This window comes from Saccostrea echinata, unplaced genomic scaffold (genome assembly GCF_033153115.1).
Source record: "Saccostrea echinata isolate AGI-Se365-2 ecotype Australia unplaced genomic scaffold, CSIRO_AGI_Sech_v1 ptg000017l, whole genome shotgun sequence".
Taxonomy (NCBI): Eukaryota; Metazoa; Mollusca; class Bivalvia; order Ostreida; family Ostreidae; genus Saccostrea; species Saccostrea echinata.
In genome coordinates, this window is record NW_026889766.1 from 5,826,719 (window position 1) to 5,848,215 (window position 21,497).

Consider the following 21,497-nt stretch of genomic DNA (forward strand, 5'->3'; position numbering starts at 1 on the left):
AGGGAAGGTACACATTATCGCCGGCGACAATATGAACAGGACGACAATATGCGCTGTCACAAGATTTCGCGTTGCATGAATTAGCATACGAAACACGTCAGTGTGATTTTTAAAAAAAAAAAAAAAAAAAAAAAATCTTTTCAGCTACAAAAGCCGTATCTGAGCTTAAATAATAAAGATACGAGATTGAGTGTTCATCTATAGATGAACATTAAATTTGTTATTTACACTACGTTCAAATTAAAATTTTCACCGATTTTGAACTTGAATAACCCCGCGTTTCTATAGTTGTGGGACTTATGCGGCGTATTTTCTTTGATGACTAGTGTACTGTAATTTCCAATACTCGTTCTATACCCAGGTAGGCGTGGCCTAGCATCGTACAGTAACTTTAGAAACTGCAAGTTATTGCACTGTATCAAAGGAGGCGTGGTAATTATACCGTACAATAATTTAGAATTATTGTAAGGTAAGAAAATCAAATCCTCACAAAATTTATCATTTAGTCAACCATTGAAAAGTTAAATTTTTCAACAAAACCTTTAAATTAAATTTAATGTCCTTGTACAATTTTTACAAGACAAAAAAAAAAAAAAAAAAAAAAAAAAAAAAAAAAAAAAGACTCAATTCAAAAATATCAGGTTTAAGTAGTTTAACAAGCTATCTTGCTAATCATTGATTTTTGTGAAATTTTCACTTTAAAACTGAAATGTAATGTTACAATTTTTAAATTCTCCAAACGGGAATCTGTTCGGTTTGAATCTCTTGCTCTGAGGTTCCTCCTCACCCTGGACATTTGCTGCAGTCTGTGGAATAACGGGACACTCATCTGAAATATCTGGAGTGCATTCATCTAGAGTATTCAACGGAGTAGAATTCTCGGTACACTCTTTGGGCGGATCCAAGATCTTTGACACATTAGCTTCCATTTGTGCACTGGATCTTTTGTATTTACGGACACCTGCTTGAGAACGATGACCAGTCCGATCCATTATCTGCTGCTCTTCAACACCAGACATATATAGCTGGGTCGCACAAGTGCGTTTGCCGCTATGATTCGAATAATTACCCTGTAAACCACCTTCCGTGCAGATGATTCGCATTAAGTTTTTCAGCTTGTTAATTCCCACAACTTGATTTCCGTATCGGATTAGCACCTCAGATGTTGCGGGCAGAGGTCTTCGATAGAATGTTCCTTGGCGTCCAAGAGAATCCAGATATGGATCAAAATAGTCAGCAATGCATCTCTCACCTACAAGAAAATTTTGAATTTGTAAGCTGAGCGAGCGAGTAAGCGTACATCCTCACAGAGAGAGAGAGAGAAAAAAAGAGAGAGATTCTCTTACCGGACTGGCAGTGATGTTTAATAGTCTTGTTGCACACATTTAGCTGTCCGAGCCCTCCTTTGTACGTTTTGGTTTCTCGACCCGTAAACTCAATAAATTTTTCCAGCTGATCTGATCCAATAGTAAACTGTTCACATTCCAGGTTATGATGTTCGTCGCACCCACGCAAACCAAAGATTTTACATGCGTAAAAGAAAATCGTTTTCTGAAGTTGTTCTGCATTTTTCTTTCCAAACACTCCAACATCCCACAACTTGGCCTCATCTTCTGGTAAAATAGGATCAGCCTTCTTCGTAATACACCCTATGCCTTTTTCAATCAGCGACTTCATTTTTGCATCTAGAACTTTCCGAAATAAAAGTTGTGTTTTTTTCGTCTAAAAAGTTTTTATTGTACACACCTTTGTCTCGCAAAAAACGAAGTAGTCCACACGAAATCAAGTACAGGCTCTTAGGGGGGTAATCCTTACCATCCTGCCCTCTAGCTTCCACTATAAAGCGTTGTAACCAGTAATTCATTTCCTCGCTGCCCTGGAATTGAAGTTCTGGAATAGTTTCGGAACTGCCGGTTCTCCATTTCTCAAACACGTTGACCGCCCATCTAGTGTTTTGTTTAGTGTTTATGTTTTCCTGGCTTTCAATTACAGATTTCAGTTCACTCTCGGTCACTAGGGGCGCAAAACGATCACCCGATGTGGTCGGCAAATTCGAACTGTTTTCATTTTCACTCAAAAAGTCCCATTCAAGCTTAAATTCACCATGCTCCGATCCTGTGTCGTACTCTGCTAGCGGCTGTGTAAGGCTCATGTTCAGTAATTCGTCGAAAGCTTCCATTTCGTCGCACACTTGAGACAATGTCAGGTCGTCTATTTCTTCAACTTTGAAGTCATTATCCAAAAAAATCTACGTCCATCTTTTAGCTTAAAACAATCCCAACTAAATTGAAGCGCGAAAAATGCCACTGCAGCTCGTGAAAGTAGGCGTGCCACAAAACATTTGCTGGACCAATAGTCATACAATAATTGCTGTATCTGGAAATGAAACGGGGTCGTGACCTCGTGCCCTGCGGCCAACACATGCCGTGACACAGGGCCTCGGTTTTTTAAGGTCTTATCCGAAGGACCTGCAACTTTCACTTAAAAGTGTCGAGCGCATGGCGAAGGAACAGTTGCTATCCATTTTTTTATCGACTTAGGTCAGTCGCGACCGAGATTCGAACTCACGATCTCCCAAAAAGAGCGAGCGCTCTACCGACTGAGCTACAGTGAACGGTCCAGTCGGCCGTAAGCAGTTGGCTGTCGTATATGGAATTCCATAATTGCAGTGAAAAGATGGCTATTTTGAAGGATAAAGGAAGTTTTCTTAAAACCAAGACAATACGGTCTTGAAAGAAAAAGAAAAATTTTGAATTTAATAATTTGTGTTATTTTTACGAGATTATGATAAATAAAAGACTGTTTTGAAAAATGCTTCTGTTTTTAATTATCAGCTTTAGTTCTGATCACGGGCTTGGACCAAGACATATTGATTTGTTAAGATTCTTTCCCTTTTGTGAAACTAGTTATATGACTTACATAGACATGAACTCCATATGCAGATGATAATGGTATATTGCTACTTAATTATAAATAAGGCAAGTTGACGATAGAAAAAAATGAAGCCAGTACGTTTATCATTAAGTTTAATTGTCGGTAACATCAACGTTTTTCTCAAGTGAACATCCAAGTACGGAACATATGTATTCAAAGAGATTTATAGAATCAACGTTGGAATGAAACTAAAAGTTCTTAATTAATAAAACGTCCTTTATATATATTAATGTCGAACTGAAGGCAACAGCAAGATACATCTTCTTTTCAAGTAGAATTTTTTGAATAGATTCTTCTTCATATGAATACAAAAACAGGTCTGATACAGTGTAATAACAGGGTACACAAGTACCCATGTGAATTCCAACAGTTTATTGGAAGACCAGGTCTGAAGTCCATAAACTGAGAAAAGACTTAAGTCAAAATTTTAATTTTGAATATTGTGAGTTTTTTAAAACACATGTGCATAAAAATTTGCAGGTTTGGATAAAATTTAAATCCATGCTTGAAGTTAAATTATTGTTTCAAAGTCAAAATTATTTCAAAAGTTTTATTATGTCTATTCTCAGTTTATGATCTTGGAGCCTGGTCTCTGAAAACTAAATAGTAGTTGATAAACTCAAGCACCTTTTAAAAACCAATCTCTGAGTACCTGTGTGTAGAATCAGTATGATTCTTAACAAGATAAGTTTGCAGATGACTCGATCATTACAAGGTATGTAAATAAAATGTTGAAAAGTTGTAGGTTTTGATGCTATTGATTTTGGTATAATTTTGTGCTTTTAAGTTTAAAAAAATCCCTGGAGTTTTAAGTATCCACATCTGATTATCACAACTGTTATTACAGAATACCAATGAAGTGATTCCTTTACTTAAATTAATTTATCAACCCTGTGAATGTCAAAATTGCTAAAGGACTTTTTGTCTTTTTTTTGAAAAAAGTTTTTAAAAAACTTGCAAATACTGAACATGTACATAATATATGACGGGAATGAATGAATTTGCATTTGAAACATCTAAGAAAAATATATATAATTTATAAAACACTTAATGAGCGCAATAACAAGAATGTTCAAATATTACATGGAATCATGTTGGAGTACTTCCAAGAACTGATTAGTACAGATATTTTAACATTCTTAGGTATTTGTCAAACAATTCAGAGACATATAAATTATCATCATTATCAATGGTCACACTCAAAGGATTTTTTAACCCATCATACACCAGGTATCTAAGAAAGTTACCATCTTTGTCTATGACATGTATTGTATCACAAACTATGATAATGTGGAAACATGAGTCACAGCAGAGATCCATTGGGTAAGAGTAATCCTTTATAGGCTCTAAAGCGTAAGAGAAGCGATATTTTCCACAATTATCGACGACTGTAACCGCAGGGTTAGGGACATCATTTCTGGCATCTTCAGCAACACAAATATCCCCATTTCCATTGATTTAAATTTTTGTAGGATTTTTATAAATATGATCTCCTTTGTCGTTGTATTTAATTTTCAAAATCCTTTTACCTTCAATTGTATACTTTTCAACCTTGGATGAGTTGCAGACAAATATGAGATTAGGTTCAATAAATTTAATTCCTCTCAGTTCCCCATTAATTGGTATAAATAGTATATCGTCTTTACTGTTAATTTTTCTTATTCCGTCTTTGTCTGTATACAACGCACCGTCTTTATAAGGAGTTAAATTGATATTCAATCTTTCCAGAGAAAAAGTTCTGACTAAAGTTCCGTCTGTATTAACAAGTTTCATTTCGGACAAACCATGGGAAATTACGAAAATCTGTCTATCTCTGGCATATCTTATGTAGATCATCGCAATACATCCGCAAGGTATGGTCTTCACTATGTAAGGATCGTGAAGGAATCTTGTTGTCGCCCAAAATCGTTTGTGATAATATACTATATTATGGTCTGGTGCATTTGTTTCCAGATGAGGAGACACACATTTTACACAAAGTCTAAATTTGCACGGTCTGCAGTAGAACTGTACGTTGTCCTCACACCGCTGACAAGTAACAAAATGTTGTCCGCTTGGATCAGGAGCCTCCGCCATTGGTAATTCTTCTACTTGAGATAGACAGTGAAGAGAAATCGATAAAGCTAGCAGCTATTTAAATTACTTACCTTTGAATACTCTGTTGTGCAAACACGGGGAGATTTATATAAAGAAGGAAACTTTTTTGTTCTTCGCAGGACAGAAATAAAATATTGATTTTTGTCAAATTGCCTTGTACGCAGAATTCTTTAAATACATAGTAAGAATTGAAGTTATGTAAGACTGATTTCTCAATGCTCAAAATGTATTTTACCTTTTAGCCCAATTTTCTAAAAATTAGAAATATATATATCGTATAACCTCAGAAATCGAATCCAAAAAGTACAACTGTTCCTAAGTGTAGATGTAATTAAATGATCAAGAGGCCAATCAGAAACTTTGAAATTGTCACACCCACCATTTATGACGAAATCGATAGTTTTATAATGTACTGGGTTTTTAGAGGTTTTCAGTTAGAACTTAAATAGTTTAAACAGGAGATGTGTGATTTAGTAAAAACCCCTTAAAAATAATACATCATGCATTATAATATTGACTTGTTTTCTTTTAAAAGTATAATTCTTCTAGGCCAAGGAAATTAAAAAAATATTGATCCCCCCTAAGCTGACTTTGCCATTAAATCTGATTGATTGATTGATTGTATATTGTTTTACGTCCCATTCGAGAATTTTTCACTCATATAGAGACGTCACCATATACCGGTGAAGGGCTTCAAATTTTGACCTTTACTCGGCACTCAGGGCCATTGAGCAGTGAGGGATCTTTATCGTGCCAACGCCTGCCGTGACACGGGGCCTCGGTTTTTAAGGTCTCATCCGAAAGACCCGCAACTTTCACTCCAAAGTGCCGAGCGCATGGCGAAGGAACAGTTGCTACCTATTTTTTATCGACTTAGGTCTGTCGCGGCCGAGATTCGAACTCACGACCTCCCGATCACGGAGCGAGCGCTCTACCGACTGAGCTACCGTGAACGGTCCATTAAATCTGTATTATATATACAGTATATACATAAATTATCTCGTTGATAATTTTAGATTTTCAGTTTTTATAAGTAAAAAAAAGTAATCTTAATTGTACTTCAACTAAACCGTAATCTTTTCTTTCCCCTAGCATTAACATTTTATTGAAAAAAAGTATTTTTTCACCTCAAACTTCCCAATTCAGTTCCGCATTAATTGGTATAATTTAGCATTGATTTTTTATTTTAATTTTATTTGTCTTAAAAATATAAGTGTTATTATTATCATTTGCAAATAAAATGCAATACAAGATTAAACATTTACATTTGTATGAAATGCATGAAATATATGGAGATAACGAACAGTATTCAAGCCCAATAGTCCTTTAACAATACAAAATAGGAACAGAGCAAACACGGACCTCCAAAACATCAGAGGCGGGATCAGGTGTCAGGGAGGAGTGAGCATCCCCTGCCGACCGGTCACACCCGCCGTGTGCTCTTTATCGTGAACGGGAAATAACGGAAAAATCCGTCGACAATTCAGTGTGTAAATAATGGCCTAACAATAAGTATGAAAAACGTCAGTCAGCATTTGACTCAATGATAAATTGTATTTGCTGACAAGGACATTTTATCGACCACAGAACTTACGAAATGATGACTTTAAACGGGACTGCTGATATTCTTGTTTCATCAACTTGTTTGTCAGTAATTGACCTCGTTTAAGAAATTGTACATACGTAGAGCATATATTTTTGAACCTATTTTGATTATTAATGATGCATATTCCCATCCTGATCAACCATAATAACAACAGCTCTGTTGTTTCCACCTAGATAGAACATTCTATCATTAAAATGTTATTGTACTACGGACCTAGTTTCTTCCGTGTATTGGCAATGTAGCAAAATAAACACGGGCAATAACTCGAACTCTATGCATTTTCTATGAATAATCCAATGAGTTCCGAATGTCAACATGGCGTGTAAATTTGAATCGAGGAAAACGTTGAGAAAATGAGTTGAATTTTCGTATTTATTTGGATTATTTTTTATTTGAAAGGCATATACAATTTCAAAAAGGTTTGTTATGATTAATTTGGTAGTTATTTCCAATGCAACTCCTTTTGTATTCTTCAAAATAATTTCGGAGCGGATCCGCTCCGATTTGCTACATTGCAAGTATATGGGGCGTATTCTAACTGTGGTGTCAGAGCTTGACACAGTTAGATTATTCTAACTAGTTTCCACCTTAATCAACCACATAAATATCCCCGTTTCACTTTATTGAAGTTTTTCAGATCTTCTAAAATTCTGCCAAACTTCTAGTGGTAAGCATATTTACAAAATTCTCTATCGTACATGAACCACACGTGCGAAATAGCACAAATCTGACTGTTTCCGGGGCTTCTAAAGAATGTTGCATGCTACCCACAATATATGAGGATCATGGAGAGATTTTATTTACGCTTAAAATCATTTTTGTCTAATACACACTGTTGTGGTCTGGGGCGTTCGTTTTTAGATGAAGGAACATATTTTATACCGGTACTCAAAGTCACATTTACATGGTCTGCAAAAGAAATTTCACAAAGCTTACACCTACGAAAATTGAAAAAAGTGAAGAGCTTTTTTTTCTTTGTAAAAGTTACTGGGTACGTGACATATAACAGGCGGTCCTGTCTCTAAAATTGATTTAAGTTTTTTACAAACATGCCTACGAACATTCCTTTCTAATTCATTTTATTTTATTTAAAATTATCACAAACCGTTTTTTCCTATAGGGGGCTTTACAAATGGAGAGTTTTCTTTAATTTTCAACTTTTGACGCGATAACTTCATCATGACGTTACTGATTTTACGTTATGTAATTGAGATATGTAGATTCTCTGAAACTGTTACTTGAACCTGCCCAAAAAAAATTTCAGCAGAATTGATTTTGATAAAATGGCTGTGACAGAGACACATGCATATTATATATATATATAAAAATAAATACAGGTATAACAGACAATAATAAACATGCTTTTAATATTGTTTAAAATATCAGTGACATACGAATTTTCCATGGATCTTTTGTTCTAGTATTAATAACAAAAAACACTAGAACAGATATTGAAGAATTCTTAAGTAATTGTCATGCATATCAGAAACAAACAGATTGTCTTCGCTGTCAGTGGTGACACTGCAAGGTTTTTTCATTCCATCATAGGCCAGGTATCGAAGGAAGGTACCATCCTTGTCTAAAACATGTATTTGACCAACAGCCGCTATGATAATGTGGTAACAGGAATCACAACGTAGATCAATCGGTGTAGAGTCAGAAGGCTCCAGAGAGTAGGAAGAGCGATATTTCCCATCCTTATCAGTCACAGTAACACAAGTGTCATAGAATCCGAAGGATACGTATTCAGACACACAGATATCACCATTTCCATTAATTGCAAGATTTTAAGGTGTTTTATACATCGACTTTCTACGGTCGTTATATTCTATTTTTAAAAGTCTTCTCCCGTCAGGCTTATACTTTTTAACTTTAGAAAAGATGCAGACGAATATTACATTAGGTTCCACAAATAGAATGCCCATCAAATCGCCCTCAATGTTTAAAAATAATTTATAAACTTGACTGTTGATTTTTCTTATTCCTCCACGGCCTGTATACAACATACCATCCTCAAAGGGAGTTATGTACATGACCAGTTGATTCATTGGAATCCTATTAACTAAAGAGCCATTTATACGACAGATAATGATATTATAAGACTCCTGCGAACTAACAAATATCTGGCTGTAGTCAGCATATCTGATACAGTACATTGCACGAAATCCGCAACCTATGGTCCTTGTAACCTCGGGATCGTGGAGAGATTTTGTTGTAGCCTCAGATCTTTTGTCGGTAGTATATAATATTGTGGTCAAGTGCATTCGTTTCGAGATGAGGGGAGACACATTTCTCACAAAGCCTTATTTTACAGGGTCCACAATAGAATTGACACACAGTAGTTCATACGATTCAGAAACCTTCGCCATTTTAGTTGTTAACCTTGTGCTAATATCCACGCAATCGTCCGACACTTAACCATTCAAGAGTCATTCACTTAATCCATTTAAACATTGTTGGTACGCATGGTCAAAGATTTTGGAGATAATTAGAGATAATCATATCATTTAACTCTGAATGTAGACATTCTTCAGACATATTTTATAAGTTTGAAATAATTTCATTATGAAAATATAGGTTCATGTTTCTGCGTTTCTAAGTTGAGTAAAAGTAGAAAAGTCTAGATTTGAAAATTTTCATAAAACTGCCCTTTTTTTAAAGAGGTAACGTTTAAAAGGATATAAGGAAAATATAATTTGAGTATTCGTTTCAACTAGGGTATACGGAAGAGTAGATCCGTAAAACCGATTAACATCTTTCAAATTTAAAACAAGGAAAGAAATAGTTTCTTTTATAAAACAAAAAGGTGAGTGTTTGGCCTTATTTCGTCAAATAGTCCACAGGAAAAAAATAGCCCCCAAGAAGATTTTTTCCCTAAATGGTTGACACTTCGACACTTAACCTGTATTATCAGTCCAAAGGTCGACAGGTAGACAGTTGTCACCTATTTGGTAAACTCTTATCACTCAAAATAAAGGTCGACATCAAATTGCTAAATCTTATCCATCACAACAAAGGTCGACAGGTTGACAGTTGACACCTAATTGGGATAAAACAAAGGTCGACAAGTCAACAGTTGATACCCGTTCGGTTTCCTTTATAGCTCAAAACAAAAGTTGACAGGTCGAAAGTTGACTACCTCTAGGTATTCCGTGTACCCTCATAACACCCTCCTGAATTAATAAGCTTTGTTTTGCGCAAACAACACAAGAAATAAGGGTTAGTCTTGTAAAATAATTAACCGATCCCACCCGAGATTAGGGTTAGTCCTCGAACACACCTGAGAGATTAGGGTTAATTCTCGGACCCTCCCGAGAGTTTAGGTTTAGTCCTTGAACCCATCGGAAAGATTAGGGTTAGTACTCAAACCCACTTGAGAGATTAGGGTAAGTTCCCGAACCCACTGGGAAGTTTAGGGTTAGTCCTTAAACCCACCCTAGAGATAAGGGTTAGTACTTAAACCGACTGAAGATAATAATCCCCCGACCTGTACACCTGTCGACCTGACAACCCGTCGACTCGTCTACCTGTCGACCTGTCAACTCGTCAACCCTTCGACTATCTACCTGTCGACCTGTCTTCCTGAATACATGTAGACCTGTCATGCAAATATCAGTCGACCTGTCAACCTGTCGACTTATCAACCCGTCGACCTGTCAACCAAACACACTGTCAACCTGTCAACTTGTTAACCTGTCGACTAGTCAACTTGTCCACATCTCTACAATTTAACCAAAAAAATTCTTATGTTACATAGAATTCTCCAAATGTCCTCCTATTCTTTAGCATTGCACATTAATTCTTCAGCCCCATTGCGTATGAAAATATTTACCATTACTACCTATCCATATATTATAGTTGAGTCGAGTATTCTACCTATAAATATACCATTAAAGGTTAAAACATTCAAAACAATTTCCAGTTATGAATTAGATATATCTACTCTTGCTTTTCCCTACATTTGCGCCACTGTCTAGTCAATTACGTTATGATGATCTGTAAGTACGCATTGCAGTTAAGGTGCACAAAGGAAATATAGGCAATTTCTTTTAATGAAAAATATTCTTAGATAAGTATACCATTTTTTCAGTACTTTCTTAATATTGAATATATGTAATATGAAATACATATAAGTATATATTTAGGACGATTGGATTTTCAAGTTAGGCTTGTCACTGCAGCCACTGCACTTGTTACGCTTGATATTAGCAAATATACGTACAGTATTGAGATCACCTTTGAATTTCATTAAGGCAAGGTCGGAACTATGTTTAAATTCTTAGTTTTTTATATACCATAACTAAGTTAAATTGTAAGTTTCATAGACTATATATATATATATAAAAAGTGCGATCCTATACAGATTCTACTATTTCATCGTTAAAATCATATTCGTAAGACTGTATTCTACAATGAAGCGCACTGAAGTGGTTAAAGTTTTCGTTTGAGTGGAAAGTTTGGGTGTTTTTTATCGAACGTCAATTGCTACAAAATGACATTCCAATTTATTTAGAAATGAGAAAGAAATATTCGTCGTAATGCTTTAGGACACCCCACTCTCTGCTACTAGCAGCATAATTTACACTGAAATGAAGATTTTATAATGTTAAAAGAGAGAATTTGAGACTCTCTGCTTCTGTAAAACACGTATTGCAACGAATATGTACACAATCATGAATTTATCATGTTTATTGGAGTTACCACAACACATGTGTCGGTCGAACACGTGTTTACTCGGTGTCTATATAGACTGTCAATTTGATTGGCTATTATATTAATGGAATACCTGTTCTTCAGGTGTTCGAATGAACCATTTCACCATTTTTTTTTCCTTTTTAAAGAAATGGGCTCATCATTATATGACAATCAACGTTCTAAAGATAGGTCAACACGTTCCATTCAAATGGAAAGTTTTTATCCCTTCATTGCGCTTCATTGTAAATCTTTTACTGCTCAACTGCATACAAATAGAAATAGTTCTCCGCGTCTTCAATTTTTCTGTTTTTATAGCAGTGTATACTCATTTTTTAGGTTACTTTACTTATCAGGAACTTTTAAAGTTTGGCGTTTCTGTAAGAAAACAATAAAATAATTCTAGATCCGCCCCAATTTTTCGTTGTTGTAATATTGATTTAACCAAGCATACGTATTAAAGATAAAACAGTCAATGCCATCTATAAGCAGTAGTAGTAAGCACTTGGCAGTGACAGTTAGCATTTTGCATTAAGCATTTGGCTGTTGTATATGAAATTATATCTATAGCTACAGTGAACAGCTGGCATTAAGCAGCGACTTGTATATAGAATTCCATAGAAAAGTGCACAATATATTTTAGCATGTTGACGGATTGAGGTTTTTTTTTTAAAAAACCAAGAAAAGAGTCTGTGAAAGAAATTTTAAATTTCAAGATGTTTGATTTTTGATTTTTTTATTATCAATTTTAGTTCTGACCAATGAATTGGACAAATTCAAGTGTTTGACATGAATCAAACCCATTTGTAACCAATAAAATGATTTGCTTAGACCTGAACTTCCTATGCAGGTGAAAATAGTATGTTGCTTCTTACATATAAATGAGGGAAAATGACGATCGAAAACTTAAAATCAACAATGAAGTTATTATAAACAATTGTTGTCAGTTTACCATCAATTTCCTCTCAAATGAAACATTCATATGGAGCAGTTGTATTAAATGAGATATATCGAATGGACGTGGGAATGAAACTGAAAATTCTCAATTGATAAAACGTCGTCGACATTTCGCAATATTTATCTGAGAGCCACAGCAAGAAACGCCTTCTTTACATACGGACTTTTTTTTAATAGATTGAATTAAAAAATCAGGTCTTTGAATAACGGAGTATCCACATCTGATTAACACCACTTCTCCAATCTCTTGTTGTAGACTAGCTTGAATTTTCTCCTTCACATAATTAATATTATCAACCCTTTGAATGTCAAAATTGTCTGAAGACTTTTTGACTTTTTAAAGACTTGCTTTAATTTTAAGGAAAGAAAAAAAAGAAAGTTAAAAAAGACTTGCAAATAGGACATATGTACATATATGACTCTGGTGAATTAATTTGCATTTGATTTATTTAAGAGAAATATATTTTATAAAATACTGCATGTGTACAAAGAATGTTCAATTAAATATCCTATGGAACTATGTTGAATCAATGTATAATGAAGAACTGATTTTTGGTTCAGTTATTTTAATATTCTTTTGTAATCGTCATACGCGGCTAGGATAAGGCTGTCCGTAAAATATCAAACTGTTCCAACTGAAGTAACTTCTCTGAACTACCTAGATATGACGCCATAATAGCATATGACGTCAAGTCACCTCATACTTGAACTGACATGACGGGGAAAGTGCCATTTCTTTTACATTCCTTTCACATGACATGTAAAGATTTTTTAGCGTTGTTGTTTGATTCAAGTGTCTGGATTGTTATTTAAGCTTAACTGTGATGTTGAACATTTGCAATTTAATATCGTTATTTCTTTAACTTGTCCGATATACATATATTCAAACAATAACAAAAATTGACTGTGAAATGCTCCCCCTTACACGTCCGTGGACAGAGTTAGAATTTATAAATCGTGTAAACATTTGACTGAATAATGTTTGGGGATTGTACGTAATTAATCATATTTTGTATAAATTGCGATAAAGAGTGGAAAATGCCCCCCTTGTATGTGGGTAAGTTGAATTTCTCGTGGAATATTTTCTCAAAAAGTAAAATTTAGACTTGCCCCAGCACTTTATATGTACCAAAGATCACGATGAATTGACTTAAGTGACAAATTTTTCTCAATAATATTGTTTTGCACTTGTGCCGATGCGATTTTTGTGCAACATTTAGGAAATTATAAGTGTCCGTCACGTGATCAACGAAGTCATGTGACATCACAAAAATGCATTATTATAATATCTGATTACACTCTCATCACAGGTTGACTGCAAATTAATACATAGATTAAAAATTGAAATTGAAATTTACCTCAAAATAAAATATATATTTTAATGCGTATTAAGCCTTCGGACAGCCTTAGCATAGCCTTAACATTTGATTAGTATAGATATTTCATCATTCTTAAATAAGTGTCATACATTTCAGAAACAAATAGATTGTCCTCTCTGTCAATGGTTACACTCCATGGCTTTTTAATCCCATCATACTTCAGGTACCTAAGAAAGTTACCATTTTTGTCTATCACGTGTATTGTATTAGAAAGTATGATAATATGGAGACATGAATCGCAACACAGATCCACTGGATGAGAGTAACCTTTAGGCTCTGGCGTGTAATTGAGGCGATATTTTCCATACTTATCAACCACAGTAACCACATGATAAAAGTTATGGTCGTCAGCGTACCCAGACACACAAATATCTTCGTTTCCATTTATTGAAATATTTTCAAGTCTTCCATAAATCTGCTCTCCTCGGTCGTTATATTCAATTTTTAAAAGTCGTTTTCCTCCAGTTGTATACTTTTCAACTTTGGAAAAGTTGCAGATAAATATGGTATCAGATTGCACAAATTTAATGCCATTCCCTTCAATTGGCAAAAATAACTTATCTCCTTGAGAGTTGACTTTTCGTATTCCTCCAGTACCTGTGTACAACACACCATCTTCGTATGGAGTCAGGTACATGGCCAAACTACTAGGTGTAAGCGTATTTACTAAAGTCCCATTCGTATAAAAACGTTTAACATCAAGCGATACTAACACAGATCTGGCCGTCTCCGGCATATCTAATGCAGAACATCGCATGGTATCCACATGATATTGTCCCAATTATCTGAGGATCGTGAAGAAATTGAGTTGTAGCCCCAAATCGTTTGTGATAATACACAATATTATGGTCCGGAGCGTAAGTTTCCAGATGAGGAGACACACATTTGACACAAAGTCTTATTTTGCAAGGTCCACAGTGGAACTGAACATTGTCTTCACACCGCTGACACGTAACAAAATGTTGTCCGCTTGGATCAGGAGCCTCCGCCATTTTAGTTGTAAACCGTTTGCAAATATCTGTGCAATCGATCTACATTATACAATGTGCCTCACAATATTTCCTTTCGATCAGCGTTTCACTGCGAAGAGGACTCCGATTACGCCCTACAAAATTTACAACGGAAATTTTATGTGAACATTTAAATCTTACAATACATACACGTAATAATGTGTTTAAATTCTAAACACGTTCTTAACACTTTGTTGTCAACTTCTTTTCTTATATGTTTAACCCCCATGTATGTAAAATTAAGAAAAGGTGTTTAGAATTGAAACACTTGTGTGCTTAGAAATTAAACACATTAAAACACATAAAAGCAAGCGTGTAGATTCTTAACACGTAAGTATTAAAAAAGCTAAGTATCATTTTTACCTGCAGAAAAAATACACTCTTGTACATTTCGGCACAAAAGGCATATATATTATGTGCTGATCAGTGCACACGTATAACATTTTAAAGCATCGCAGGTATGTTAAGGCAGTAACCAGATTATATTTCGGCGAATTTAGACTTTTTTCATAAAATGTAACATTGATAAATCGGAAAAGCCATAGATTAAACATTTACTATTATTATCCATTGTATAGACGTCATTGAGTCTTAGGCTAAAAGAAGCACTCCACTTCGACGTCATCACGTGACGTCTATAAATAGAAAAAATGCCTTAATGAAAAAGTGAAAAGTTCAACACTACGCCGGGGATAATTCATTTCTTTTTGTAAAAATAATTATGTAAAAACATCACTGGGTTATAAAAAGTGCTGCTAGAATCCTATTCTCCCGATACAGAAAAAAATATTCCAAAGTTTCGCATGAAACCTTACCAAAATTTTTACATTTTGTACAAAAGATCAAGGAATTGTAATCAATTCATGTTAATCACACGATTCTAGCAGCGCTTTCCAAGTTCTATAGAATACAAGCTTTCGATACAAACAAAAATTATGTCTCAAAGTATGCTGCGTAGTGTTGAACTTTCGCAACTTTGTTGTTATTGAACGACAGAGGAAAGGCTGATCGGGATTTCAGAGCACTGCCTGTGTTCATTATAAGAGAACATGATAAGAATATATCAGCGTACCTGATTCTAAATCTTTAATTCCTTATGAACCATACATAACATTTACGGTATATGCTTTAAAACTCCCATTTTATATATTTGTTTACATGAATTCTCGTCACGTTTGATTTTCACTCGGCAAATATTTGATCAATAGTTATGACGTTATGGGTTTGGTATTTAACCCCCGTAATAAATACTTAGCTATTCATACCACCCAAAAACAACAAGATTTGGTTTATATTATGTTTTTGAATGATTCCATTCATTTCTGGACCTGAAATTAAACTTTAAATATAGATATTAAGAAATCATTATTTCTATACTTCACGTCATACAGCTTACTATGACATCAGATTGCAGAGGCAAGTAGGATATCTCTTGGTGTAGCCTTAACATACCCGCGATGTAACTGATATTAACTATTTTTACACGAACTATAAACTCACTGAATGGTTTTGCAATACAATGGACACTACTAACAGAAATAAACTTAAGGAAAACTGAATAAAGTACACGTAGACACAAACGTTTTTACCCTACAAAACCGAGTCAGTCATTAGTCAGAGCGATTTTTTAAAAAAAGTTGGCTACCAATTTTATTTTTAATTCAAATTCTTCTCAAATATGTGTGATAATAAAATCCTTTAATTTGGATGAAATTTAACAATTTATTGAATTAACAAGAAAGAAATTATTATCAATTTGAAAGTTACTGATTTTCAAATGGAAAATCATATCGTCAGTTTCCTTTATTTTGCATTTTTACTAAAAAGACAAATCAATATGTTTGTGCACAATTGTCCATTTACTAGTGAGAAATTATTATCAATCTGAAATTAATTGATATTCAACAGGAAAACCATATCGTTAGTTTCCTTTACTTTGCAGTTTTACTAAAAAGACAAATCAAAGTGTTTTTGTGCACAATTGTCTATTAAAACTCCTAGGTAGGAAATTTAAAAAGTCTCTATTTAAGGTACAAGATGCACTAGAAGAGAAGTTGGTGCGAATTTGACATGAAAAACCCAATGCGGAGAAATGATATAAAAATCTTCCTTTTTTCTCTCTCTCCCTCCCTCTCTTCTCTCTCTCTCTGACCCTAGAAAAACATTCTTGAAGTGCAAAAAATCAAAGTAACGAAGTGATCGATCTAAAAAAAAAACAACAATAAATACAATAAGTGTAGATAGGGCATAAAACACGGAATCTCTCCCCACTTCAGAAATTCTAGAGATGGGGACAGGAGCCAAGGAGGAGGAAAACCCCTGTCGATCAATCATGACAGCCTCGAGCTCTGAGTATTAATCAGGTTGACGTAATATTCCGATGTCAAATTGAGTAAAAAAAAAAACAAAGGCCGAACAAAAGGTATGAAACAACCAAAATGCAACCAAATGATAGGTTTTATTTAGTTTAAGAATTATTTTTTTGATATACATAGAAGTATATGCAATGAACATGGATTGAACAGCAGACAAAGTGGCCTATATTAGTTCTCTTCACTAGAAATCAGAGTACAGAGTAACAATGGTATATATGTGTAGTTTTACAAAGACATGTGTTTTAAACTAATATTTAAGGAGATTACAGAGTACAAAATTGAAAACAAGAGGCCCATGGGCCACATCGCTCACCTGAGCAAATTGGCTAGGGGAAAAAAAAGCAAAAATCAGTTTCATATTGAAAAGTTAACGGGGGGGGGGGTTGAATTTTAAACTACCTGATGATGCTTTCATATCAATATAACAAATGGTATTGCTGTTCTTGAGCAGAAGATTTTTTCCCATATATTCATTTGTAAAAATTTGATCCCCCATTGTGGCCCCACCCTACCCCTGGGGTCCCTCATTTGAACAAATTTCATTCTACACTACCCAAGGATGCCTCCATATCAATTTTACTAATCATGGCTTTTCTTTTCTTTAGAAAAAGATTTTTTCCTATATATTCCTCTGTAAACTTTGATCACCCATTGTGGCCCCATCCTACCCCCGGGGGTCATGATTTGAACAAACTTGAATCTACAATACCGAAATACTTCCATATAAATATGACCAATCATGGCTTTGCTGATCTTGAGAAGAAGGTTTTTAAAGATATTTTCCTCTATATTTCTATGTAAAACTTTGATCCCTCATTGTGTCCCCACCCTACCCCCAGGGGTCATGATTTGAACAAATTTGAATCTACACTACCTGAGGATGTTTCCATATAAATATGACCAATCATGGCTTTGCTATTTTTAAGAAGAAGATTTTTAAAGATATTTTCCTATATATTTCTATGTAAAAATTTGATCCCCCATTGTGGCCCCACCCGACCCCCGGGGGTCAGATTTAAAAAACTTGAATCTACACTACCAGAGGATGCTTCCATATAAATATGACCAATCATGGCTTTGCTGTTCTTGAGAAGAAGATTTTTAAAGATATTTTCCTATATATTTCTATGTAAAACTTTGATCCCCCATTGTGGCCCCACCCTACCCCTGGGGGTCATGATTTGAACAAACTTGAATTTACACTACCTGAGGATGCTTCCATATAAATACGACCAATCATGGCTTTGCTGTTCTTGAGAAGATTTTTAATGACATTTTCCTATATAATTCTATGTAAAACTTTGATCCTCCATTGTGGCCCCACCCTACCCCCCGGGGTCATGATTTAAAAAACTTGAATCTACACTACCTGAGGATGCTTCCATATAAATATGACCAATCATGGCTTTGCTGTTCTTGAGAAGAAGATTTTTTAAGATATTTTCCTATATATTTCTATGTAAAACTTTGATCCCCCATTGTGGCCCCACCCGACCCCCAGGGGTCATGATTTGAACAAACTTGAATTTACACTATCTGAGGATGTTTCAATATAAATATGACCAATCATGGCTTTGCTGTTCTTGAGAAGAAGATTTTTAAAGACATTTTCCTATATATTTCTATGTAAAACTTTGATCCCCCATTCTGGCCCCACCCTACCCCAGGGGGTCATGATTTGAACAAACTTGAATCTACACTACCTGAGGATGTTTCCACATAAGTTTCATCTTTCCTGGCCCAGTGGTTCTTGAGAAGAAGATTTTTAAATGATGCCATTATTTTTCACTAATTTCTAATTATCTCCCCTTGCAAGAGGGTGTGGCCCTTCATTTGAACAAATTTGAATCCCCTTTACCCAAGAATACTTTGTGGCAAGTTTGGTTGAATTTGGCCCAGTGGTTCTTGAGAAGAAGTCGAAAATGTGAAAAGTTTACAGACGGACAGACGGACAGACAGACAGACGGACGGACGGACAGACGGACGACGGACAAAATGTGATCAGAAAAGCTCACTTGAGCCTTCGGCTCAGGTGAGCTAAAATGGGGAATGGACAATGAAATGAATAAAAATGAAAGAAAAACAAAAGAAAGAAAAAGGGGGGGGGGGGAGGCTCAGAACCATATCTGTATAATGTACTTTCAGTCTACATGCTGCACATTAATACTTATAACATTTTCACATTCTAAAACCTTTTTTGTGTTTTTTTTTTTTGAGTTTTTTTTTGGTTTTTGATAAAATTATGACCTTGGTCATAGAATAACATATTTTCTCTAAGAGATAGATAATCATAGCCACAGATTACAATATTGACATTTCTTGGTATGTCATAGTCATTTATATATGTAATCAAAGAGTTCCTGGTAATATCATGGGCATTGAAAAAATGAACAGAATCTTAAAAAAATAACAACATTTTAAGCATTTAAGTGAACCAACTCAGTAACGATTAAACAAATCTGCACTGAGTTTACTTGAGAAGTTTCTCAACTGACAGTGGAGTATATATAATTTCCTTTGTCCATAATTTCGAATTTATTTTATCATCAAGACTTTTAATTTATATGCTTTGTTTGAATTTAACTACACTTGTTGCAGATTTCGAGCTATCTGGCAAATGATTCAATAATGGTAAAAAGCTATTATAATATGCAACTGTTCTAGTAATTGTTATGTGATTCAAATTACTTTTGCCTAAGGAAAAATTTTGTGAAACATGTAGAAACTGTTTAACCATATCATGTAAATATTCAGGTGCGTAATTATTACGTATTTTGTATATAAGTTAAAGCTTGTGTTTAATTCTTTTTTTAACTCAGTGTTTCCCATCCTAATTTATTATATAAATTTTGTATCGATGAAGCTCCTTAGTCCAGTAATGATACGCCCAGTCTCTATTTGTACACATTCTATTAGATTACTCTGCTCCTATGTGCAATCATCCAACACTACATTGCCATATTCTAAAATTGGTTTAATAAAAGCAATATGAATACTTATAAGGGAATCCCTGTTTAAATTATAGTTGAGTGTGCGAAGAACATTTAAACGTTGCATGCTTTGTCATATATTTTGGAAATATGTTCAGATCAACCGCCACTGGATTGCAATACAATTACAAGGTGACAATGACTATGCTTCCGTTCTATGTTGTTTTTTTTTTTTTTTTTTTTGTATAACCAAATGAGATTTGTGAATGTGATTTATTTCACCGACTAAAATTATCATTTACGGTTAGGTTTTATTTGGTGGCAAGGTCATTCTAACGAACACCTTTTGTTCGATGTGTGAAACATGTACCAAATCGTGTAAGTTTTATAGAAGCGCCAATCTCATGCATATTATAACCTTTCTAAAGATGTGGTCCTTGATTCTTTTGATGATATTTCTCAGAACAATTTATCCTGTTGAACCCATGCGTTAGATAAATCATAAACATCATTACATTCATTCAATAAAAAAAGCAAACGAATATCACAACTTTATTTGTGCTAATGTAATTAAGAGCTGATTAGTACAGATATTTCATCACTCTCAAATAATCATCAAACATTTGAGAAACGATTAAATTGTCTTCCCTGTCAATGATTATACTCCAGGGCATATCAATCCCATCATACTCCAGGCATCTAAGAAAGTTACTATTTTTATCTATGACGTGTATTCCGCTGAAAGCTATGATAATGTGGAAACATGATCCACTGTGTGAGTAATTCTTAGTCTCTGGAGCGTAAGAGAAGCAATATTTAAAACAACTATCGAAGACTGTAACCACAGGGTTAGGGTCATCAATACCGACGCCCTCGGCTACACAAATGTCCCAGTTTCCATTGATTGAAATATTTGTAGCTTTTTCATAGATATGCTCTCCTTTCTCTTTGTATTTAATTTCTAAAAGTCTTTTTCCGCCAATTGTAAAAGTTTTCAACCTTGGAAGAGTTGCAGACAAATAAGAAATTAGGTTCTATAAATTTAATTCCTCTCAGTTCCCCAAGAATTGATATAAATAGTCTATCGCCTTCACTGTTAATTTTTCTTATTCCATCTTTGTACAACGCACCGTCTTTATAGGGGGTCAAATTGATATTCAATCTTTCCAGAGAAAAAAGTTCTGACTAAAGTTCCGTCTGTATTAACAACTTTTATATAGGATAAACCATGGGAAATTTCGAAAATCTGTCTATCATTGGTATACCTAATGGAGAGCATCGCGGTACATAGGTATGGTCTTCACTATGTAAGGATCGTGAAGGAATCTTGTTGTCACCAAAAATAGTTTGTGATAATATACAATATTATGGTCCGGTGCGTTAGTTTTCCAAATGAGGGGACACACATTTTACACAAAGTTTAAATTTGCACGGTCTGCAGTAGAACTGTACATTGTCTTCGCACCTCTGACACGTAACAAAATGTTGTCCGCTTGGATCAGGAGCCATCGCCATTT

At 34.7% G+C, this 21,497-nt stretch overlaps 1 protein-coding gene and 1 long non-coding RNA gene across 2 annotated transcripts in view; one reads left to right on the plus strand and one right to left on the minus strand.

Moving 5' to 3' along the window:
- The window catches only part of LOC133189359 (uncharacterized), a 201,871-nt gene that overhangs the window by 29,613 nt on the left and 150,761 nt on the right, over positions 1–21,497 (plus strand). The gene's annotated exons all lie outside the window — the stretch shown is intronic.
- LOC133189188 (uncharacterized) lies at positions 681–2,179 on the minus strand. Its single transcript, XM_061324595.1, has 3 exons — positions 1,816–2,179; positions 1,347–1,685; positions 681–1,252 (listed from the first exon to the last, which is right to left on the minus strand). Exons 1-3 carry the CDS (start codon positions 2,177–2,179, stop codon positions 699–701), a joined length of 1,257 nt encoding a protein of 418 aa, XP_061180579.1. The 3' UTR covers positions 681–698.

Excerpts from the sequence above, each read along its gene's own strand:
- LOC133189188 (XM_061324595.1), bottom strand. The coding sequence starts at position 2,179 with ATGGAAGCTTTCGACGAATTACTGAACATGAGCCTTACACAGCCGCTA. Across the intron at positions 1,686-1,815 it reads GGAAGCTAGAGGGCAGGATG|ATGCAAAAATGAAGTCGCTG; the intron begins GTAAGGATTACC and ends GGAAAGTTCTAG. Across the intron at positions 1,253-1,346 it reads TAAACATCACTGCCAGTCCG|GTGAGAGATGCATTGCTGAC; the intron begins GTAAGAGAATCT and ends ATTTTCTTGTAG.